Source organism: Dipodomys spectabilis, unplaced genomic scaffold, assembly GCF_019054845.1.
Source record: "Dipodomys spectabilis isolate Male_0828 unplaced genomic scaffold, ASM1905484v1 ptg000416l, whole genome shotgun sequence".
NCBI classification, from domain to species: domain Eukaryota; kingdom Metazoa; phylum Chordata; class Mammalia; order Rodentia; family Heteromyidae; genus Dipodomys; species Dipodomys spectabilis.
Genome location: NW_024871093.1, coordinates 1,362,135 through 1,384,003, shown reverse-complemented (window position 1 = coordinate 1,384,003; position 21,869 = coordinate 1,362,135). Strand labels below are relative to the sequence as shown.

The 21,869-nt window shown below is 53.1% G+C and overlaps 1 protein-coding gene across 4 annotated transcripts in view; it reads right to left on the bottom strand.

Annotated features, from left to right (window-relative positions):
- Positions 1 to 223: 223 nt before the first annotated feature.
- The window catches only part of Emid1 (EMI domain containing 1), a 39,127-nt gene continuing 17,481 nt past the window's right edge, over positions 224 to 21,869 (bottom strand). The window contains exons 4-16 of one of the 4 annotated variants that reach the window (XM_042667646.1): positions 20,755 to 20,832; positions 19,826 to 19,887; positions 17,663 to 17,783; positions 17,395 to 17,445; positions 17,221 to 17,310; positions 16,643 to 16,789; positions 15,737 to 15,835; positions 15,602 to 15,654; positions 15,131 to 15,193; positions 14,983 to 15,027; positions 10,289 to 10,333; positions 5,601 to 5,685; positions 668 to 891 (exon numbers count right to left, since the gene is read on the bottom strand). In XM_042667646.1, coding sequence (XP_042523580.1) covers positions 764 to 891; positions 5,601 to 5,685; positions 10,289 to 10,333; positions 14,983 to 15,027; positions 15,131 to 15,193; positions 15,602 to 15,654; positions 15,737 to 15,835; positions 16,643 to 16,789; positions 17,221 to 17,310; positions 17,395 to 17,445; positions 17,663 to 17,783; positions 19,826 to 19,887; positions 20,755 to 20,832 — 1,067 coding nt within the window. In that variant the 3' untranslated portion in view covers positions 668 to 763. Of the gene's footprint in view, positions 892 to 4,680; positions 4,772 to 5,600; positions 5,686 to 10,288; positions 10,334 to 14,982; positions 15,028 to 15,130; positions 15,194 to 15,601; positions 15,655 to 15,736; positions 15,836 to 16,642; positions 16,790 to 17,220; positions 17,311 to 17,394; positions 17,446 to 17,662; positions 17,784 to 19,825; positions 19,888 to 20,754; positions 20,833 to 21,869 lie in introns of those variants that run through there. The other 3 variants (XM_042667648.1, XM_042667647.1, XM_042667645.1) reach the window with 3 other exon arrangements.

The following is a 21,869-nucleotide window of genomic DNA, read 5'->3' as shown; positions in this document are numbered from 1 at the left end:
TGGCTCTTCTGTTGGTATCAGGGAGGATGAATGAATGGCGATGGAGGCAGAGCAGCACTGGGGTGTCTGGGGACCCCAGAAGCCTGAGTTCTCTCCAGTGGTCTCTGTTGCTCCTTCCCAGCCCGTGCCTGCCCAGCCTGGGGCCTCAGCTGAGGCCGCCCTCCTCAACTGCCCAGTCCAGGCACAGAGAGCAGGCTGGGTGTGATCCTGCAGGGACCTTTATTGTCCAGTACATACCTGCCTCCCGGCATGTGTCGCAGGCAGCCCTTTCCTCTCCAGGCCCCACCCCCACTCAGGACATGGAAGGGGCTGGGGGCAGAACTGAGGCAAGGAGCCCTCCGACCATGCAGTCATGGATTGGCAGCCTGGCCTCCGTGAGAACACAGCACCAGAAGAGAGGAAAGGGGGGGTGTGGTTCCACCCCCCACCCCGAGGCTACCCCCCGCAACAGTCTGTACCTGCTGAGGGCCAGGGCAGCGGCTGATGAGATGAGAAGTCTCGTACCTCTACCCCATTTCATAGAGGGAAACTGAGGCCTGGGCTCCTGAGTGAGGCCTACTTCCCTGTCAGGCCCCAGACCTGCTCAGCCTCAGGCAGGTGCAGGTACCAGAACCAAGACGGCCCAAGGCAAGGGCCTAGATGGCAGGAGAGACCCTGAGGACATTAATAAATAGGAACCAGCTGTCCCTGGAGGCAGCTGACCAAGTCCAGGTGAGGGAGGGAGGGGCGCCTGGCATGGTCCACCCACAGGGCACGGCTGCCCTCAGCCCCTCTCATTCTGGCTCCTGGGGGCCACGATGCGGTAGTTGGCTGCATGTCCTCCCCTCTTGCCCCGAAGGAAGTTAGGGGCGCCCGTGTCACTAGGGCCTGCCCCGGACCCCAGCTCTGGTTCTGTCAGAGGGAAGGAGAAGGAGAGAGAGCATGTTAGGGGGTGTCACGTGGGTGCCCACTTCCCTTCAGGGGAGCATCCCCTTCCAGGTGCAATGCACTGTGGGTCTGCAGACTGCTGTGGGACAGCAGGACCTCTACAGGCTGCTCAGCCCTCACCCAAGACAGTGCTGGGGGCTGATGGACTGCGTGCTGTCAGGTGGAGCTAAGCAGACCCCGTTTGTATGACATGTTCCCCAGGCAGCCAAAGCACCATTAAAGTATTTTTCTTTACCCGTGGAGTGAAGGTGTGCTGTAATCATCATTTCCTAGCTGGGTAAACTGAGTCTAAGGAAGAGACTATCCTGGGGTGGGCCATCAGTTGTGGGGAAGGGTTTAGGAGGGTCAGGCTCTGTCCTAGACCTTGGCAGGACCTGGGAAAATTGGGCCTGTGTCAGGGGTTGTCTAGTCTCTCTTTTTGTGTGTGTTGGTCGAGGGGCTTTGGGCCTGGGCACTGTCCCTGAGCTCTTCAGCTCAAGGCAAGCATTCTGCCGTTTGAGCTACAGCACCATTTCTGGTTTTCTGATGGTTAACTGAAGATAAGGGTCTCATAGACTTTCCTGCCTGGGCTGGCTTTGAATTGCTATCCTCAGATCTCAACCTCCTGAGTACCTAGGATTATAGTCTCTTTAAAAAAAAAAAAAAGCCAGGCTCTGGTGGTTCACACCTGTAATCCTAGCTTTTTAGGAAGCTGAGATCTGAGAATTGCAGTTCAAAGCCAGCCCGGGCAGGAAAAGCTGTGAAACTCTTAAGTCCAATAAACCAACTCAGAAAACCGGAAGTGGTGCCGTGGCTCACAAGTAGAGCATTTGCCTTGAGCTGAAGAGCTGAGAGACAGTGCCCAGGCCTAGAGCTCAAGCCCCATGACTGAACAAAAAAAAAAAAAAGAGTATTGCCAGATGGACTCTGCAGGCCCAGGAAGCACCAAGATCAAGTCAGATCTGGTTGGGGCTGTGGTAAGGTGTGTCATCCTAAATGCCAGCTGCACCCCAGGTCTGAAGTGGAATAATAGGCATTCTTGCCACCTGGGAGAAAAACTAGAGGAGCTACCTCCTCCAGGAAGCCCTCTATGACTATCTCCTCAGATACTCCCAAGGTTAAACAAGGTCAGGCTAGGCTACTTTTCTAGCAGCAGAGGGGCACATATGGAGGAGAGCCCCAGGAGGGCATGTGGTCAAGCCACCAGAACTCCAATCCTAGGACAAACTTGGATTTCGGCAAACACCAACTTCCTACTGGGGGTGCTGCTGGGGAGTGGGCTGTGTGTCCCCTTGTCACCCTACTGCCTGAGCCCATGTCCTGTGGACTCAGATCTGGGGCCTATGCAGCTGACCGCATGTATAGCCCGTCACAGGAACTTGCTGCGCCCTTTGTCAGGGAAGAGGGTGGTACTCCTAGTTCCAGCACCCGCTAGGGTCAAGCCCCATCCCACCCTGCCCTGGCGAAGGTGGCTATGGGCAGGCCTCAGGCCTTTGGGCTTCATCTGGAATGTGGAGATAATACTCTGGTCACACCCTTGCAATGAACGCAGGTTTACTCAGTATGTGTGGCTTTGACCCAGGTCTCCTTCAGGTCTGATTACTCTGAGTTGGTTATGACATGTTCTAATTTGGGGTCCTAATTTTTCCCCTGGACCCCACTCAATGCCTGCTAAGGTGGAAAACAGACCTAGGGTAGCCCGAGCCTTAACTGTCACTATCCTGGTGACTGGAGGACAGGGGAGGTGTCAATTGACTCTGTTTCTTCATCCAAGCAATGGGTCTCAGCCACTTGGCAAGCTTATCATAGGACTAGAGCTGACCAGTGCTCATCCTGGCCAGGCTGGCAGCTGGTTAGTGCCACATGTGAGCATCTGATGGGTCTTTAATTGTGGCCAATGGGGTGGAGCCCAGAACCTTTTCTTTTGGCATTGGTGTTTGTTTTTTTTTGCCAGTCCTGGGGCTTGAACTCAGGGCCTAGGCACTGTCCCTGAGCTTCTTTTTGCTCAAGGCTAGTGCTTGTGCCACAGCACCACTTCCAGCTTTTTCTGTGTATGTGGTTCTGAGGAATGGATCCCAGGGCTTCATGCATGCAAGGCAAGCACTCTACCACTGAGCCACCTTCCCAGCCCTTTTTTTTTTTTTTGCCAGTCCTGAGGCTTGAACTCAGGGCGTGGGCACTGTCCCTGAGCTTCTTTTGCTTAAGGCTAGCACTCTACTACCTGAGCCACAGCGCCACTTCTGGCTTTTTCTGTGTATGTGGTACTGAGGAATTGAACCCAGGGTTTCATGCATGTTAGGCAAGCGCTCTACCACTAAGCCACCCAGCCTGCACTACCTTGGTGGTTCTTTAACCACTGAGCTCCCCCCCCACCTCCCCCACCCCAGCCTGGGTCTCATCTCCTTGTCTCCCTCCACCTCACCCTCCAAGCCCTACCAGAGCAGGCTCAACAAGGGAGCTACACTCTCCCGGGCTGGTATCCCATACTTTCCTCACTGTCAGGCAGAGCTGGCTGAAGGCAGGCAGGGGCAGCCTCAGGGACCTGAGGAGTCTCATCTAACTCCTGTCCTAATGCTTCTCTGGAGGAAGGAGAGAGACACCTAAACAATGCTGGTCCTTAGTCCTTTGTCTGCAGATCCCTGAGAGTGAAGAGGCCCATGAGGGACCTGAAGCCGCCCGGCCTCAGGTACAAGCCTGGGTGAGTCTCCCATGAGACCTTGGTCTCCCACCCTAAGGAGGGGATAGGGTTTGCCTGGCCCCAGGTGACCAGCTGGGTGGGGAAGGACTTCTGGGAGACAGTCCTGATCTTTCTAGAAGCCACAGAAACGATGTGTCTGGGGGAGGGGCTAGACAGAGCATGCAGCTGGGGAAGGGACTTTGGAATCAAGACCACATTTTCCAGCTTCTAGATCTTTCCACCTCCATCTGGCTTCACCAGGAATGGTTCCCTATAGTTCTGCTAAATGCAGGAGTCTTGGTTCTAACCTCGAGCCTCCTTCCTGCAGGCGCCTCTGTTCTGTGTTGAAAGCAGCTCTGTTCCCCTTGAGCTGAGGGGGAGACTGCAGAGGGCAGAGGGCAGCTGGGAGGCCCTCTGAGCAGGAGTGGAGCCCAGGCCTGTGGGCAACCAATCCTGTCTCCCCAGTGCCGCCTACAGGCTCTGTTTTAAAGGCAGAGATGTCCCCAGTTTCACCCCTCAGAAACCAAGCATAGAGAAAGGTTCTGCCCATGTAGTACCTAACATCCTCCCATGCCACCTTGACCTGCCTTCTAGAATCTTCTTAGTGTGTTCTGCCAGATTCTGCACTTTGGCCCTCAGCTCCCAACAATCTCAAGGAATAAGTGTTTCAGGCCTCTCTGGCCTCTTGGCCTTTCTTCTTCTTCTCCTTGTTCACTCTCCCCTGATTTTTGCTCTTCTGATCTCCACTGGGACATCACCATCTCCACGGTGCCTTCCTGACTGCAAATCTCTCCCCTCCCCCAGGCCAGAGCTAGAAGCATTTCTGTACTTCACCATGATATATCTCACTTGGCCAGGGCTCACCCCAGCCCCCCCAGCCCCCAAAGCTGCGTGAGGGCAGTAGGACTATGTGGGTGCTTGGTCCTGTGCAGCAGATGTGCAGCACATAGAAAACAGGCCTCGACTCAAGAACTAGTTGTTGGAGCCTCTGCCGTGCTAGGTTCCATCTGCTGACCTGGACCCAGCACTTGGAGGCACCTCGTGCGTGCCCAGGCCCCTGTGGAAGAACTGCCCCTGCCTGCCCGCCCTGCCATTACCTGGCCAGATGATGGCTTCCAGTAGGCTGACCCGTCTGGCCAGGAGCTCCAGCTGAGCCTGCTGCTGCAGGAAGCTCTGTAAGCTAGGAGCCTGATGGGAGATCAGAAGAGCAGACAGTGCGAGTCTGGCCTCCAAGGGCTGGGCCGGGAGCCCATGGGAGGCAGGGGCACAGGTAGGAGCCTGGACAGGTGTCCATGGGGACCTCCATCTCCCCTCCTAAGCTAGGAACAGGGCTTGCCGGGCTCTTCAGGCAGCCAGGATGAGGAGCCACAGCGTTGAAGGAAGGGGTGAGGGACAGATAAGGACCAGAGTGGGAACTGGAAGGGACACCTGGGGCCTGCAGGGCTGGTCCTGTGAGTGCCTCTGGAGGCTTATGGAGGAAGAGAGTCAGAATTGGTAGTCAGTATATTACCCAGAATCCCCTGGGGCCTGAGCCCGGCTCTGTCACCGACAGTCACCTGCTCTTCTGGAATCTATCTCCATGATCTAGTGTCCTGAGGGTTTGGAGACTTGACTTCTCTAGACCTGATCTGTTAAGTCATAATCCTTCTGCGGACCTGAGCTCTGACTGTCTTGCTCATGAGCCCCTGCACTGCCAGAGCCCGTCTCTGTTACCCACAATCCCTTGCTGATTACCCATTATTCCTTTCATGCTTGAAATCTGTCATCTCTGGTATCCTGCAAGCCTGGAAACCACATTACCCACAATGCCCAGAAGCCCAGGCCCAACCCCCAGCGCGGGGCCTGGACTTCCAGGGCCCTCAGTCCCCTGTGGAGGGGGCACCAGTCATTGAGGGACAGGTAGTCTTGGCCTCCTGCTTGGAGCAAGTACCTTCTCCAGCCTCATAACGGGGCTTAGGAAGGCTTGGGGAAGGTTGGCAGGCAAGCGGCTGGGCTGTCTGTCCGTCTGTCTACTCACCATAGAGCCCAATCATTGTTTCCAAGATTAAAACCCTCTCAGCTAAAATCTTCAAAGCCTCGCGTAGTTGGTGCAACCCCTCCCCCTGTGGAGGAAAGAGACAGATGCAGCCGAGGGGCGCAGGGGGAGCCCCGCAAAGCCTGTCAGCGGCCCATGCCCCACCTGGGACATGCACCTGTCCCACTGCCCCACCACCTGCCACAGCTCAGGGCCAGGGACTGGCAAAGATCAGGGGCGGGACAGAGGGGGATAGCAGGTATAAGCAATCACCAAGGGATGCTCCCCTCCCCACCCCTCCCCCTGACTCCTGTTGACTGCACACTGCGGGGCACCGACTTGTGGGGGCAGAACTGCTGTCTCAGAGCTTGCGCCAGGAAAGCGCTGCCATCATGTGACAGGAGGGCCCTTTACAGCCAGCCACAAAACCAACTTTGGTTTTTTTGCTGCCTTTTTTTGTTAGCTGTGGGGCTTGAACTCTGGGCCTGGGTGATTGTTCCTCAGCTCTTGAGCTCAAGGTGAGCACTCTACCACTTGAGCCATAGTGCCACTTCCGGTTTTCTCATGGTTAATTGGAGATAAGAGTTTCACGGACTTTCCTGCCTGGGCTGGCTTTGAACCATCATCCCCAGATCCCAGCCTCCTGAGTAGCTAGGATTACAGGTGTGAACCACAAGCATCCAGTTTTGCTGCCTGTTTTTGAGATAGTGTCTCACTTCCTGCTTGGGATAAGCCTGGGCCCTGGTCCACCTATTTTAAGCTTCCTGAAGTAGCTAGGATAACAGGCATTGCTACAAGGCCCAGCTCTTCATTAAGAAAGGTATGAGTGGGGCTGGGAAGGTGGCTCAGTGGTAGAGCGCTTGCCTTGCATGCATGAGGCCCTGGGTTCCATTCCTCAGCACCACATAAGCAAAAAGAAAAAAGCCGGAAGTGGCACTGTGGCTCAAGTGGTAGAGCACAAGCCTTGAGCTGAAGAGCTGAGGGACAGTGCCCAGGCCCAGAGTTCAGGCCCTACAACTGGACCCCCCCAAAAAAAAGAAAAAGGAAAGGTACGAGCCAAAACTGGCCTCAAAAACTGTTTGTTTTTTTTTTTTGGGTCCGGTCGTGGGGCCTGAACTCTGGACCTGGGCGCTGTCCCTCAGCTCTTCAGCTCAAGGCTAGCGCTCTACCACTTGAGCCACAGCACCACTTCCGGCTTTTTTCTTTTTGCTTATGTGGTACTGAGGAATCGAACCCAGGGCCTTGAGCATGCAAGGCAAGCGCTCTACCACTGAGCCACCTTCCCAGCCCCTCAAAAACTGTTTTGCTAACAGTTGCCTCAAATCACAACCTTTCTGATCTCATTTTCCCAGGGAGTTGCCCAGCTTTTGGGGGGGGTCTTGCTAATATTTTGCCCAGGAGTGGACTCAGATTTTGATCCTCCTGATCTCTGCTTATGATATAGCTGTAATTTCAGACATGAGCCACTGTGTCTCCCTAGATCCTCAGTATGATGGTCTCAAACTGGAATTATAGGCCTGTGCCACCATATCCAGCTCTCCATTTAACTATTTTGATTATCTTTGACTCTTATTTCCCTTCACTGTCAAATCAGCACCCAAAGGGTCTCTTAGCTCCACTGAGGTCTGTCTGTCCTTGCTGTCTCTGCTCCGAGTTTCAGCTCCCAGGGTCTCTCACTAGAAGATGGAAACAGTTTCTGAACTAGTTTCCTTCTGCTTTTCCCATGGCGCCCCTTCTCATCTGTTTTTTTTTTTGTTTTTTTTGTTTTTGCCAGTCCTGGGGCTTGAACCTCAGGCCTGGGCACTGTCTCTGAGCTTCTTTTGTTCAAGGCTAACACTTTACCACTTGAGCCACAGCACCACTTCTGGCTTTTTCTATTTATGTGGTACTGAGGAATTGAACCCAGGGCTTCATGCACGCAAGGCAAACACTCTACCATTGAGCCACCTTCCCAGCCCTCTCATCTGTTTTAGTTTTTTTTTGTTGTCGTTGTTGGACATGGGGCTTGAACTTTGGGCCTATGCGCTGTCCCTCAGCTCTTCAGCTCAAGGCGAGCGCTCTACCACTCAAGCCACAGTGCCACTTCCAGTTTTCTGGTGGTTTATTGGATATAAGAGTTTCACGGTCTTTCCTGCCCAGGCTGGCTTTGAACCTGGATCCTCAGATCTCAGCTAGGATTACAGGTATGAACCCCCAGCGCCCAGCCTCTCATCTGTTCTTATGGCAACCAGAGGAATATTTTGAAACAAAACCCTGACCACTTTACTACCCTGTGTATAATATTCCGATGCTCATAAAACAAAATTCAAACTCCTTAATATTGGTTCCTAAGTCCTGAAAGCCTCTCTGGCTTCTGTCTTACTTCTTGCCTGCCACCTTAGAAGTATTTACAGCTCCTTCAATACCTCAGGATTACTCCTACCCTAGAGCCTCTGCTTATGACGTTCTATCTCTTCTTACCCTGTGTGTGGGTATGCAACCTTTCAGGTTTAGTCTGTATCCTCAAGGAGTTTACCTCAGTGTCTGCCATCACAACTGAACGTTTCTCCTCCACTTCACTGAGGCTATCCTGAGGGTAGATACTGTATCTGCAGGGGCATCTCTGTCTACAGTGCCCAGCCCCAGGCCTGGCACCCACAGAAGAGATACTCGGGGTGTAGTAGCAGGTTTCTTGGTTCATTTTGGAGCATAAAAGTCTAGGATCTAGCTGGGCACCGGTGGCTCACGCCTGTAATCCTAGCTACTCAGGAGGCTGAGATCTGAGGATCGCAGTTCACAGCCAGCCCTGGCAGGAAAGTCTGTGAGACTCTTATCTCCAATAAACCACCAGAAAAACCACCAGAAGTGGCGCTGTGGCTCAAGTGGTAGAGTGCTCGCCTTGAGCTGAAGAGTGCAGAGACAGCGCCCAAGCCCAGAGTTCAAGCCACACGACCAGCAACCAAAAAAAAAGTCTAGGATCTAGTATTCTCTGCCCAGTTACACCTCAGTTTCCCTATCTGAATAAGGGTAAAGGCTTCCAATAAGGGGTAAAGACTTCCATCTATTTAGACAGGCCACTCAGTTACTGCAGTACATGCCTATGACCACAAGGTGTCACTACTTAGCCACAGGCAGGCCAGGCCAACCTCTGAACAGCAGTACTCAAGTGAAATATACACAGGAAACACCCCCGGGGCCCCAGACCCCTGTCCTACCTGCTTCCAATGGAGCTGGTTCCCCAACCCCAAAAGCTTCATGCAACCTGCAGCCCTGAGAGCCCCTCCCCAGCAAGCAGCAAGCAAGGACGGAAAGGTGGGTGGACAATGGGGAGGACGGTAGACAGGCAGGGACCCTGCTAGCTCATGGGGCCCCTCTCCCAGGTTGTGCTGAGTTCAAGATTTGGTCTGGGGGCGGGCATCAGCCAGGGCTCCATATGCAGAGCTGTTTTGACCTCGCCTCCCCTACCTTTCCTGGGCATGGTGGAGACTGTCCTCAAGCCCAGGTCTCTTGGTCCCTGGCTCAGCCTATGCCTACACTGAGAGTATTTCTGGAGCAGTGAATGGGACGCGATATAGAGCAAGCAGCTGGAGAGATAGCAGGGCCCCAGGAGTCATAGGGAACACAGGAGAGGAGACTCGTGCAGGGTGGGAGGGCTCCCATGGCTGTATCCATCACTGACCCCACAATCAAAAGCCAAGAGGACAGGGTAGGTACTGGGATGTCCACATCCTCACTGACTAGTGGCTTCCAGGAAGTAGGGTGTCCCAACCAGACTGCAGGTGTGAGGAGGAGAGGTGGAGGGAAGTGAAAGTGGACCGTGTGCTACCGGCCCCCTTTTTGTTTCTCCTACAGGTGTCTGCCCCTACCTTGACCATTTCCCATGCGGAACATTCTGCTCACTGTAATTATCTCCAATGATTGTAAAGCTCTCCACGATTCCATACGAATCATGGGATTTCTGTGGATGTGGCTGCTAGGTCTCTCTTCCCATATCCTCTGTGTGCAGTGCCTATGACAGTTTCTAGGCCCCTCTCTCTATCCCTCATGGCTTCCTTTGTATCTAGTGAGTCCATTTTCCATGTTCCCCTGCACATGACAGTTTCTAGGCTTCCCTTGTCATTCCTTGGGGATCTCCTCCACATGTGTGGAACCCAGGCTCTCCTGACCTATTAGCCATGTTAAATATACTTAGCTTTCTGAATGTCCTACATATATGGTGGTGTCTTGGATCCCCTGTCCTTCTTACCATAGGGCCCTATGCACACCACCCTTTCTAGGCCTCCCCTCCCTCTCATGGCTTTCCTAGGGCGCCCTCTTGCCGCCTTATATGGATACTGTCTTTCTGCGCTTTCTTTCTCCCCCGATTAGGGGAGCAGAAAAGAGCTACCTGTTCCTGGAGGGGTCTATGAACACAGGAGGGAGTGGGAAATGCAGTCTTGTTTGGGGCACCCAACCCTCCCCCTGCCCTGGGGAGGCCCCAAGGGAAGGCGGGGACAGAACAAGGGAAGAGACCCAGAGCTTGGGGTCTGTTTGCTAACAGTGCTGGCTTTGCCCCCCACCATGGAGCCACAGGATGGGGTGGGGCTGTGAGGGGTGGGGGGACCAGGCTAGGGATGTGGAGGGGCACCCCCACGCCCAGGAGGTGAGGAATTCTCTCCTGGGCACTTTTAGTGGGAGCAGGCAGGGGGAGTCAGGGCTGGCTCAGCGCTTACCCAGTGGCTCTTCTCACCAGGCTCTCCCTTGGGGCCAGGATCTCCCTGCAAGGAGGAGCCAGAGACAGAAGTAAGCATGCACCACACACACACACACACACACACACACACACACACACACACACACACACACACACACACACACCACACATGGGGGAGGGGAGAATAGAAGAATGATAAAAAGGGTAACTAAGAAGCAGCTCCTTGTACAGCCTTTAAATTTTTTCCCCCCTATGGCTGGCACTGGTGGCTCATACCTGTAACCCTAGCTATTCAAGAACTGATCTGAGGATCAGTTCCAAGCCAGCCCAGGTAGAAAAGTCTCTGAAAGACTTCTTTTGTTGGTTGTGGGGCTTGAACTTTGGTCCTGGGCGCTGTCCCTCAGCTCTTCAGCTCAAGGCGAGCGCTCTACCACGTAAGTCACAGTGCCACTTCCGGTTTTCTGGTGGTTATTTGGAGATAAGACCCTCCTGGATTTCCTGCCCAGGCTGGCTTTGAACCATAACCCTCAGATCTCAGCCTCCTGAGTACCTAGGATTATAGGCATGAGCTGGCACCTGGCTTTTTTTTTTTTTTTTAATCAGTTGTGAGGCTTGAACTCTGGGCTTGGGAGCAGTCCCTGAGCTCTCCTGCTCAAGGTTAGCACTCTACCACTTGAGCCACAGCTCCACTTCCAGTTTTCTGGTGGATAATTGGAGATAAGAGTCTCACAAATGTTCCTGCACTAGGCTGGCTCTGAACTGTGATCCTCAGATCTCAGTCTCCTCCTGAGCAGCTAGGATTACAGGTGTGACAGGTGTGAGCCACTGGTGTCCAGCTCCCTAGAGATTCTTATCTCCAATTAGCCATCAGAAAACCAGAAGTGGTGCTGTGGCTCAAATGCTAGAGCACTACTAGCCTTGAGCTGAAGAGCTCAGGGACAGTGCCCAGGCCCAGAGCTCAAGCCCCATAACTGATAGAAAAAAAAAATTGGGGGGGGGGGGTTGGGAATGTGGCTTAGCGGTAAAGTGCTTCATACATGAAGCCCTGGGTTTAATTCCTCAGTACCAGATACACAGAAAAGGCCGGAAGTGGTGCTGTGGCTCAAGTGGTGGAGTGCGAGCCTTGAGCAAAAGCAGATCAGGGACAGCGCCCAGGCCCTGAGTGCGAGCAGAGGACTGGCAGAAAACATTTGTTGTTGTTGTTGTTGTTTTGCCTCAGTACTCGGGCTTGCACTCAGGGCCTGGCTCTGTCCCTTAGCTTTTTTGCTCAAGACTGGCATTCAACCATTTAAGCCACAGCTGCTTCCAGCTTTTTGGTGGTTAATAGGAGCCAAGAGTCTCAAGGACTTCCTTGCCCAGCCTGGCTCAGATCTCAGCCTCCTGAGTAGCTAAGATCACAGGTATGAGCCTCTGGTGCCTGGCACTTATACAACCATTTGAAGTTTTGCATATTAAATTTAAAAAATGGGAAATAAAGAGGAGGGAGAGGAGGAGAAATGAAGGAAAGGAGAAGAAAGAGAAGAAGGATTTATTAAAAAAGAACTGGAAGAAATGGAAACAAGAGGTTTTATATTTATTTTACTTCTTTTTTTTCCTTCTCCTTTGTGGCTGTTTTTTATTTCTGTACCTCTTTCTTTGTATGTAAGTTTATGTTTTGGGGAGGGTAAGGGAAAACACAGAAATGGTGAGACAAAGGTGAACTAATTCAGCAGTGATGCTCCCTAGACACTACGTTGAAAATGAACTATACAACTTGTGGGGTGAGGGAGCTAGGAGAGAAAAACTGGGAGCAAATAAGGGAAGAGCTGGGCACTGGTGGCTCACAACTATAACCCTAGGAACTCAGGAGGTTGAGATCTGAGGATCAGGGTTCAAAGCCAACCTGGGCAGGAAAGCCCATGAGACTCTAGCCTCCAATTAATCACCAGAAAACTGGAAGTGGTGCTGTGGCTCAAAGTGATAAAGTGCTAGCCTTGAGCAAAAGAGCTCAGGGACAGCGGTCCTGAGGTCAAGCCTCACAATGGATTTAAACAAAAAAAGAAAAGAAAAGAAAAAAAGAAGGAAAGAGGTGACACTGTTCAAAAAGAAATGTACTCTTTCCTTGACATGTAACTGTAACTCCTTTGTACATCACCTTTACAATAACAATTTTTTTTTTAATAGAGGAAGAAGGGAGGGAAGAAGAAGGATGGGGAATAAGGAGGGAAGAAAGAGAAGAAAGTCTTAGAGCAACAGTAGTCTTAGAGAGCTATGGGACCATAGCTCAATGTCAGAGCACTTGCCTATCATGCATGAGATCCTGGGTTTCATTCCCAGCTCTGCAACGAGGTAGAGAGAGAGAGGGAGAGGGAGAGAGGGAGAGGGAGAGAGGGAGAGAGAGGGGAGGGAGAGAGAGAGAGAGAGAGAGAGAGAGAGAGAGAGAGAGAGAGCGAGAGAGAGCGAGAGAGAAAGCTTGTATAGTACTAACATTGCATAAAAAGCATAGCAAAACAGCTGGGCAGTGCCAGAGGCTCATGCCTGTAATCCTAGCTACTAAGGAGGCTGAGATTTGAGGATCGTGGATCAAAACCAGCCCCGCCCAGGGAGGAAAGTCCATGAGACTCTGTGGCTCAAGCTGAAGAGCTCAGGGACAGCAACCAGGCCCAGAGTTCAAACCTCACAACAACAACAACAACAACAAAAGCAAAGCAAAACAAAACAAGAAATGGTTGAAAGCAAAATAAAGTGTGGGGGGGTGGGGTAGGGGGGCTGGGAAGGTGGCTCAGTGGTAGAGCACTTGCCTTGCATGCATGAGGCCCTGGGTTAGATTCCTCAGCACCACATAAGCAGAAAAAGCCGGAAGTGGTGCTGTGGCTCAAGTGGTAGAGCGCTAGCCTCGAGCTGAAGAGCTCAAGGGGATAGCTTGGGATAGCGCCCAAGCCCAGAGTTCAGGTTCCATGACCAACCAAAAAAAAAAAAAGAAAGAAAGAAGTGGGGGGTGGGGAAGGAAAGAAAGAAGGAAGGAAAGAAAGAAGGAGGGGAAGAGCAGGCAGAACTGGAGAATATTCTACCCAGGAGTGTGTGTAGTTTTCATTGAGAAGGTGCTGCCTGGCAAAATCCCACATCAAAGCAGAAAGTTTCAGTTACTAGTCAGAGGAGTCAGAGGTTGGAGATGAGACCTTCCAGAAGGGGGAAACTGAGGGACAATCCTGGAAAGCAGCACACCCAAAAAGGGGTGGATTCTAATTCCGGATGGCCATCCCCACCGGACAGGAGGCAGTTTCGAACTCTTACAGGTCTCTACTGAAAAGTCTGAAATGCTTTGCCTTAGGAATGAAAACTATAGCCCAGGGCTAGAGAGTTTTCACCCAAAACAATGGACTTTCTCTGATAAAACCTAAAACCAAGATTCCAAAAGAACAAGATGAGCTGGGGGCCAGTGGTTCACATCTATAATCCTAGCTACTCAGGTGGCTGAGATCTGAGGATCATGGAGCCAAGCCAGCCATGAGACTCCTTACTTCCAATTAACTACCAAAAAAGCCAGAATTAGAGCTGTGGGTTAAGTTGGCAGTGTCAGCCTTGAGGAAAAAATGCACCCAGACCATGAGTTCAAGCCTCAGGACCAGCACACACACACACACACACACACACACACACACACACACACACACACACACACACACACACAGAACCATATTAATAATTGTGCACATCCTTATGTGCAAATGGTCACACTAGTGGAAAAAAGCAAGACTCAAATTATATGTTGTTTACAAGAATGCACAAAAAATATAAAGCAAAGCCAGGCTGAAGGAAAAAAGATAATTAAAAACAAAAGGATATAGTATGTGTAAACACCAAGCATTAGAATAGTGCTGTGACTACTTTCATAGCAAATAAAGTATAATTTAAGAAGGAAACATTAGTTAGAGATAAAAGTAACATCAGGAGTGGAGAAGTGGTTCTTTTTTTTTTTTCTTTGGTCAGTCATGGGGCTTGAACTCTAGGCTTGGGAGCTGTCCCTGCGCTCTTCAGCTCAAGGCTAGCGCTCTACCACTTGCGCCACAAGCGCCACTTCTGAGAAGTGGTTCAAATGGTACAGTTCCTGCCTAGCAAGGCTCCAAATTCAAACACTAGTACTGCCAAAAAGAAATCATAAAAAGGACTGGAAAGGTAGCTCAGTGGTACAGTGCTTGCTTTTCATGCATGAGGCCCTGGGTTCGATTCCTCAGCACCACATAAGCAGAAAGAAAAAAAAAAGCCAGAAGTGGCGCTGTGGCTCAAGTAGTAGAGCGCTAGCCTTGAGCTGAAGAGCTGAGGGACAGCGCCAGGCCCAGAGTTCAGGCCCACGACCGGATCCAAAAAAAAAAAAAAATCATAAAAAAATTAAAATGTTAAAAAAGACTAAGGTGATACTAAAACCTTAAACGTGAATATATCTAATAACAAAGATTCAAAATACATAAAGCAAAAATGGGCTGAATTAAAGGGAGAAATGGACAAATATACATTCAGAGGGAAAGGGTTTCAAGGAGACAAAGGCTTGAGGGAAAGTCTGAGAAAAAGAAATGGAATAGAGCCATGGGCAGCCAGACAGAAAGAGGGAGGAATCTGTTCCTAAAAAGACACAGAGTTGTCTTGGATCAGACAAGAGGGTCAGGGACTCTGGTTCCTGGGTGGGGGTGGGGAGCCCCTTGCAGGGGTAGGTACAGGATGGACAGCATTACTTACCTGCTGCCCCATAAAGCCTTGGGGCCCAGGTTCCCCACGCAGTCCCTGTATAGTACAGGGTAGAAGAATGCCATTAGCTGTCACGACTTCTGACCTGGGGCCCCAGGACCCCCCAGAATCTCCCACTTGAGGCCACGTGGGTACTTACTTTCTCGCCCTTCTCTCCAGGGTGCCCAGGGACACCTTTGGGTCCGGTAGGGCCTGGAGGTCCCTGAGGAACAAGACAGGGCCTCAGTCTTGTGGTGGAGTAGGCAGGGGGGTTGGGGCAGTGGTATCAGAGAGGGAGCCCCAGCCTGGTGTGGGCCTCGCCACATGCAGATTCTTAGCACACAGTGGGCAGCTCGCACAGCTCAGCGTGAAGTGACAGGGGCCCCAGAGTCACAGAGTCCACACTCCAAGCCATGTGCTGGCCATAGTCCTGACAACCTCCACTTTTCTTGGCCCTGGGCAGTAACAATGCTTGCTTCTCTTTACAAGAACTGAATGAGAAGATTTATGGAGCGCACTTTGCATTTCAAATGCTCAGTGAGAACTCGGTGAATGAGTGAATTCAGGGATGGATGGACAGATGGCTGAACGGATTCGCACAGGGGTGAGAACACTTGGGAGAATCACTTACCACATGTCCAGGACTCCCAGGGACCCCTGTGGGGCCGGGAGGTCCAGGGGGGCCTGGAATAAGACAGGACACCTTCAGCACTTTCCCCTCAACAACCAACTCCATCTCTTACCCTCGGGCCTAGACTCAACTTACCCATAGGTCCTGGGGGCCCCGGGGGACCTGGGGGCCCAGTTGATCCCTGGGGCCAGTGGCTGCTGGTTTCTATGAAGGTGTTGGACAGTAATGGGTCCCCTGGGTGAGGAAAGGTGGTGAGTGGAGTTACTTGTCTCCTGTGCTATGTCAGCTCTGACTGCCCTACAGGACAGCCTGTTGCTCGGAGAGTGTGGAGCATGCGGGACCAGACAGCAAGAAAGCTTTGGTTTCCAATCCCATTGTAGTCTAGTTGGTGACATCTAGACGGATGACTTCCTTGATTGCCTGTACTGTCACCAGGACTTGGGCAGGAAGAGGGATCCGTGGGATTCAGTGATTGGGGGAACGGAGAATGAATGAACACATCGTGTCCCAGCATGCACCACAGTCACAGCACAGAAGGGAGGGACCTGGCCTTCCACACTCTGACTCTGGGCAGCCCATGAAGGTGCCACTGGGACTGCCAGAGAGAGGGGTTGGGGATGCACGTCGGGGTCAGCGAGTGGGGCTGGAGCCTCTCCAAGTACGGGGGCCAGGGCTGTGGCCTTGGATGCTCTGCGCTGGCTTCCTGCCATCAGGCCTTGAGCTTCCTGGCACTCTGAGGGTTCCAAGGCCTGGGGAGGGCCCGATGCCAGCAGGTTCTGAGCATCTGGCTCTGAAGTAGTCCCCCTTACCTCGTCCCCGTCTGTGTGATCAGAGCATGCGACCTCCCCTCCCTGGCTGCAGCCGCCCTCCTCTGTGAACAGAGAATGACAGCACCTGCCAGACAGCTGGGTGCCATGAGGCCTACCACGGGCAAGCCTGGCACACAGCAGGCCCCGATAGATGGTACCTGATGCCACGGTGATATTTACACCAACCTTATCCACCCCTGTTTCACCCTGCTGGGACCCCAGGGGAACTCACCATGCTGGGAGATCCGGCTGAGGGGTGGTCCAATAGGTGCTGGGGGTCCTGGGGGACCAGGAGGCCCTGGGGGGCCTGGAGGTCCCATCTCTCCAGGGGTGCCAGTAGCTCCCACCTGGCCAGGGCTTCCAGGGGGGCCCTGTGGACCTGCAGTGGAGATCACAGGGGCGGGGGGACATAGGGAAGGGAGAAGCTGGGAGGCCTCGAGGGGTCAGGACAAGGCAGCCGGGGGGCAGCCGGTATAGGCGAAGGTTCCGCATCTTTGGACTAGGAAGGGGTGGACATGGCCCACACATCCTCCTGTCCTTCATCCTATCCGTCCTAGCCCATGCTTTCTTCTCTCAACCTCTGAGGTTTCAATGTTTCTTCTTGGAAGCATGGTCACAGGGTGGGGGGCCCTGGTGTTTCTCCAAGTGGTCTAGGTGCTCCGGGAAAGCAGGATCTGGGTTGACCCCACCCTAAGCTTAGTGCATGTAGGTTCCCAAGGAGGGGACAGGTCTGAAGGGCACCCCCTAGAAGGATGCTGAACAGAGAGGAGAGGGCTCAAGTGTTTGGGAGATGGCATTGCGGGCACTCACCTGGTGGGCCCCTCATTCCCATTGGGCCCTGGCTGCCAGTGTCTCCCTTGGGGCCAATGGGCCCAGGCAGCCCCTGAGTTCCAGCTTGATCTGCAGGGGATGTACAGAACATGAGCTTGACGGCTTTGGACTTACCTTTGACCCCCTGCCCCTAGCCCCTCAGCCAGTACCTACCATCTCGAGGGAGCAGTGGGGCCCTCAAACTCTCTCTGGCTCCTAGCAGGCCTGGGGGTGGGGATTAGGCAGGAGTCAGGATCCTTGCTGGGTCTGGGAGAGAGGGAGCCACCCCGATTCCCCTCCCTCAGTTGTCCTCTGGGTAGGGGCTGCTGCTGCTGGCCTCCCAGGACTCTAGGGTTCCCTGCAGATCCCCGGCTCCCCAGGGGGATAGACATGCGCCAGTGTCTTCCCACTTGGGGATGCATCCCCCAGATCAGCCACTCACCCCGGAGGCCTTCATCTCCCGGGCTTCCCTGAGCAGCTGGGGAACCCCAGAGTGGAGCAGGGTTCTCAGGGGTAACTGGGCTTGGGGACACCGCCTGCTCTGTGACTGACAGCACAGCCACCTGTGGAGGAAAAAGAAGAGGACTGAAGTTCAAAGGCAATGCAGGCAGGAAAGGCTGTGAGATTCCATCTCCAATTAACCAGCAAAAAGCCAGGCCGGGGATGTGGCTCAAGCACTACAGTACCAGCTGAGCAAGCACAAGGCTCTGAGTTCAAACCCCGGTACCACCAAACCAAAGGTGAGAGTGTACACCTGCCAGCCCTGCTACTTGGGAGGCAGAGGCAGGAGGATTTCTTTTTTTTTTTTTGGGAGGAGGTCCGGTCGTAGGGCCTGAACTCTGGGCCTGGGCGCTGTCCCTCAGCTCCAGCTCAAGGCTAGCGCTCTACCACTTGAGCCACAGCGCCACTTCCGGCTTTTTTCTTTTTGCTTATGTGGTGCTGAGGAATCGAACCCAGGGCCTCAGGCATGCAAGGCAAGCGCTCTACCACTGAGCCACCTTCCCAGCCCCCTGGCCTCCACAATTTTTTTTTGGAGGTGGGGGGGGCTTAAACTCTGGGCTTGGATGCTGTCCCTTAGCTCTTCAGCTCAAGGCAAGCACTCTATTGCTTAAGCCATAGCACCACTTCCAAGGAGGATTTCTTAAGTCCAGGAGTTACTAGCCTGGGTAACAGAGCAAGATTTCATCTCAAAAAGGAAAGCAGGGCAGTGGCCCATTCACAACTGGCTGCTGCAGTTAGTTTTCTGGCAAATTCCCCACATTCTTAGTTTTCTTGTTTCTACATTTAGAATCTTTGTTGTTGTTGTTGGTGGTGGTGGTGGTGGTCATGGGACTTAAACTCGGGGCCTGGGCCATGTCCCTGAGCTCTTTTGCTCAAGGCTAGCATGCTACCACTTTGAGCCACAGCCACTTTGTTTTCTGGTGGTTAATTGGAGATAAGAATCTTATCTCCGAACACAGGTGGCTCACGCCTGTAATCCTAGCTACTCAGGATGCTGAGATCTGAGGATCACGATTCAAAGCCTGCCTAGGCAAGGAAAGTCAGAGAGAGTCTTATCTTCAATTAACCTCCAGAAAACTGGAAGTAACACAGTGGCTTAAGTGGTACAATGAATTCTGGCCTTGAGTTGAAGAGCTCAGGGACAGCACGCAGGCCCAGAGTTAAAATCCCAGACCACCACCACCACCACCACCACCACCACCACCACCACCACCAAAAGATTCTCTTATTTTGGGATGTGTGTATGTGTGGGGGTTGGTCCTAGGGATTGAACTCAGAGCCTGGGTGCTGTTTGTGGGCTTTTTTTGATCAAGGCTAGTGCTCTAGTACTTGAAACACAGCTCCACTTCTGTCTTTTGGTGGTTAATTGGAGATAAGAGTCTCCCAGACTTTTCTGCCTGGGCTGGCTTTGAACCTCAATCCTCAGATCTTGGCATCTTGAGTAGCTCACAAGCATGAGCCACCACTTAATTCTTTTAAAAGGCTAGGTGGAGTGGCTTGCATCTATAATTCCAGCTACTCAAGAGGTAGAGATAGAAGGATATCAGTCCAAGGTTAGCTGGGACAAAGACACAAAACTCTATTCCCCCTTAAACAAAGTAAAAGTGAAGAGGATTGACAGCGTGATTCAGGTGGTAGAACCCCTGCCTAACAAGTGCAAGATCATGAATTCAACTCCCAATACTAACAAAAGAAAAAATATATATATATGAGATGTACAATAGACTTTTGCTTCCTAAACTGGACAATGGTATTATGGGGGTTGGGATTAAGGAAGGAGGTGACCGAGCAAGGAAGGGTCTACAGTGAGCTAGGGAGATTGTGCTTATCTGGTTGGGAAGAGCCACAGGAGGGAGCTTCAAGACTTCCTGGAGGAAAAGCCCACTTCCTGGGAGGGCACTGGAGGACAGTATGAATGGCTGGATGGGGACCAAGCAGAGTCAGGAGCCTGCCTGCCCGGGACTCACAGCTCCATCCCTTCTACTGCCCTAGTTGTGATGATCCCCACTCCAGGATACAAACTCACATCTGCACTGTGGTCTAGGGAAGAGAGACAAGTACAGGGGTGTGGGAAGGGGGAGGGCAGGGGGAGCTGCCTACCCACCTTGGCCTCCAGGGCCTTCAGCCGCTCTGTCAGCTCGGATACTTTGCTACAGTTGAGGCAACCTGCAGAGAGGAGGAGGCTGTTGGCTGTGGGCCAGGGGCCCCGGGATCCCCCCCTCTGAGTCCGCAGCCCCCAGGACAGGGGTGCAGGGAGGAGGCAGACCCCTGGTGACCCCAGCCCAAAAGGAAGCTCAGCATGAGGGACAGGCTATAGAACCACTGAAGGACAGAGCACCACACGGGCCCGAATTCTGGCAGCGGGGTGTCCAAAAGGACTTCCTTTCCCAGAAGCCATTGCTAGAAATCCCATTGTTTCAGCAGGATGATGTGGGGCTGAGGTGTGGGCTTGGAGGTTTTAGAGACCAACACACCACAGACTGGACGGGGGGCTGGCCTGGGAGGTGCCACCCTCTTGCCAGCTCACTGTCAAGTTTCTCTGGCTACCACCAAAGTCATTCCCAGTAGCTTAGGCCATTTGTGAGCCTTTACAAGCTGGTCTTCCTGGGCTAGTGCTGCCCCCTCCAGGCAGGACAGGACATGGGTCAAAGAGGTCTCTCAGGGAGGTGTGGGGTGTGGCTGCAAGGTTTGAATGAGCTGATGATGCCTGGCTCCGCCCTCACACACTGCAGAAGACTAGAAAACGCATCACTTATAAGGGAAAACAGGCGTGGGGGATGGGGTTTAGACTTAATATCTGCAGGAATCCAGGAGTCCTGGCCTTCAGGGCACCTTGTCCAGGTCAGAGGCCTCTCTGGAGACCTTCCTCTCCCCTTTGGAACTCTTTCCAGCCTAAGGTTCTGTGTAACGGTGGGATCCTACTAAGATCCTGGCAGGACCTGATGGCTTTAGAATAATAGACACCCTAAAATTTGGTTCTCTTCCAGGTCTTCCTTGGCCCAGGATCCCCCAAGAAGCTCCCCCAGAACCCACCTGAGAAGGACATAGGCCGAAGGGCCATCCGCCGCATGGTGCTGCCCGGCCACACGGGCTCCACAAAGCCCGAGGAACCTGCAACAGGGAGACGAGGGGAGGGGAGGGTAAGGTCTCTGCTGACTGGGGTCCTCTCTGCCTGGTCAGACAGCCCTGCCTGCCATGTGGCCTCAGAAATAAACACTCTTCTCTTCTTGGTGAAGGGGAACGGCATAGGATGTAGGGCAAAATCTGGGTCACACGGGACCAGGGCTGAGCTGAAATAAGACAGAACACCTGGCTGGTTGGCTATAGGAGCTGGCAAGGGGGTGGGGGTGTGGATGAGGCTGGGGCTTGCCCACTAATTCCAGCCAGAGAGGCAAGTTAACAGCGGAGTGTCACCAGACAGGCTCTGGCCCTATTGGTTGATGACCAGGGTGCCATCCTCACTGGAACTGCCTGTTTCCCTAAATAAGGCCTCTGTCCCTCCCAGGCTGAAGGCCTGAAAACGGCGATGTGTGCAAAGGAGTTACTATGTGCACACAGGGCTGGCTTCATAGTAGGTGCTCAATAAAGGAGCCCATGACCCTACCACGTAAACTCTCCCTGCCCGACTTGGCAAGAGGAGACTAGAGTAGAACCAACTGGTTTTAAATGAAAGGCAGGAGGCCGGCCTCTGTTCCAGGAGCCCACCCCTGCGTGCCCTGGCAAGGGGCGCTGTGCCCTGGCTGGTCTGGCTTAGAAAGCCTGGTTTTCCATACAGCTGGAGAAAGGACCAGAGCAGCCAAGCCAGGAGTGGGGACTCCAGCTGGAGGGGTTCTCAAGCCAGCAGTGGCAACTGCTCCCCTCTTCCCCCCTTCCCCAGGCCTGCCTTTTAAGGCCACAAATGTTGTCTTGGGGGGTGCAGGGAGGGGGAGACAAGACCCAAATAAGGCGCAGGCCTGGCAGCTTGGACTTGGGCTGTGGGTTGAGACATGGAGTGAGAGGCGCCTGGAACTCAAACCAGACGGGTCCCACTGGCCAACCCCCAGCAGGGAGGCTGCCGGCCCTGCGCCAGGTCCCACCACAAGCCTTTCGCTCAGGCACAGCTGTCTCCCTAGCACACAAGCCCCAGGCCGAGCATGCCTAGCGGCCCC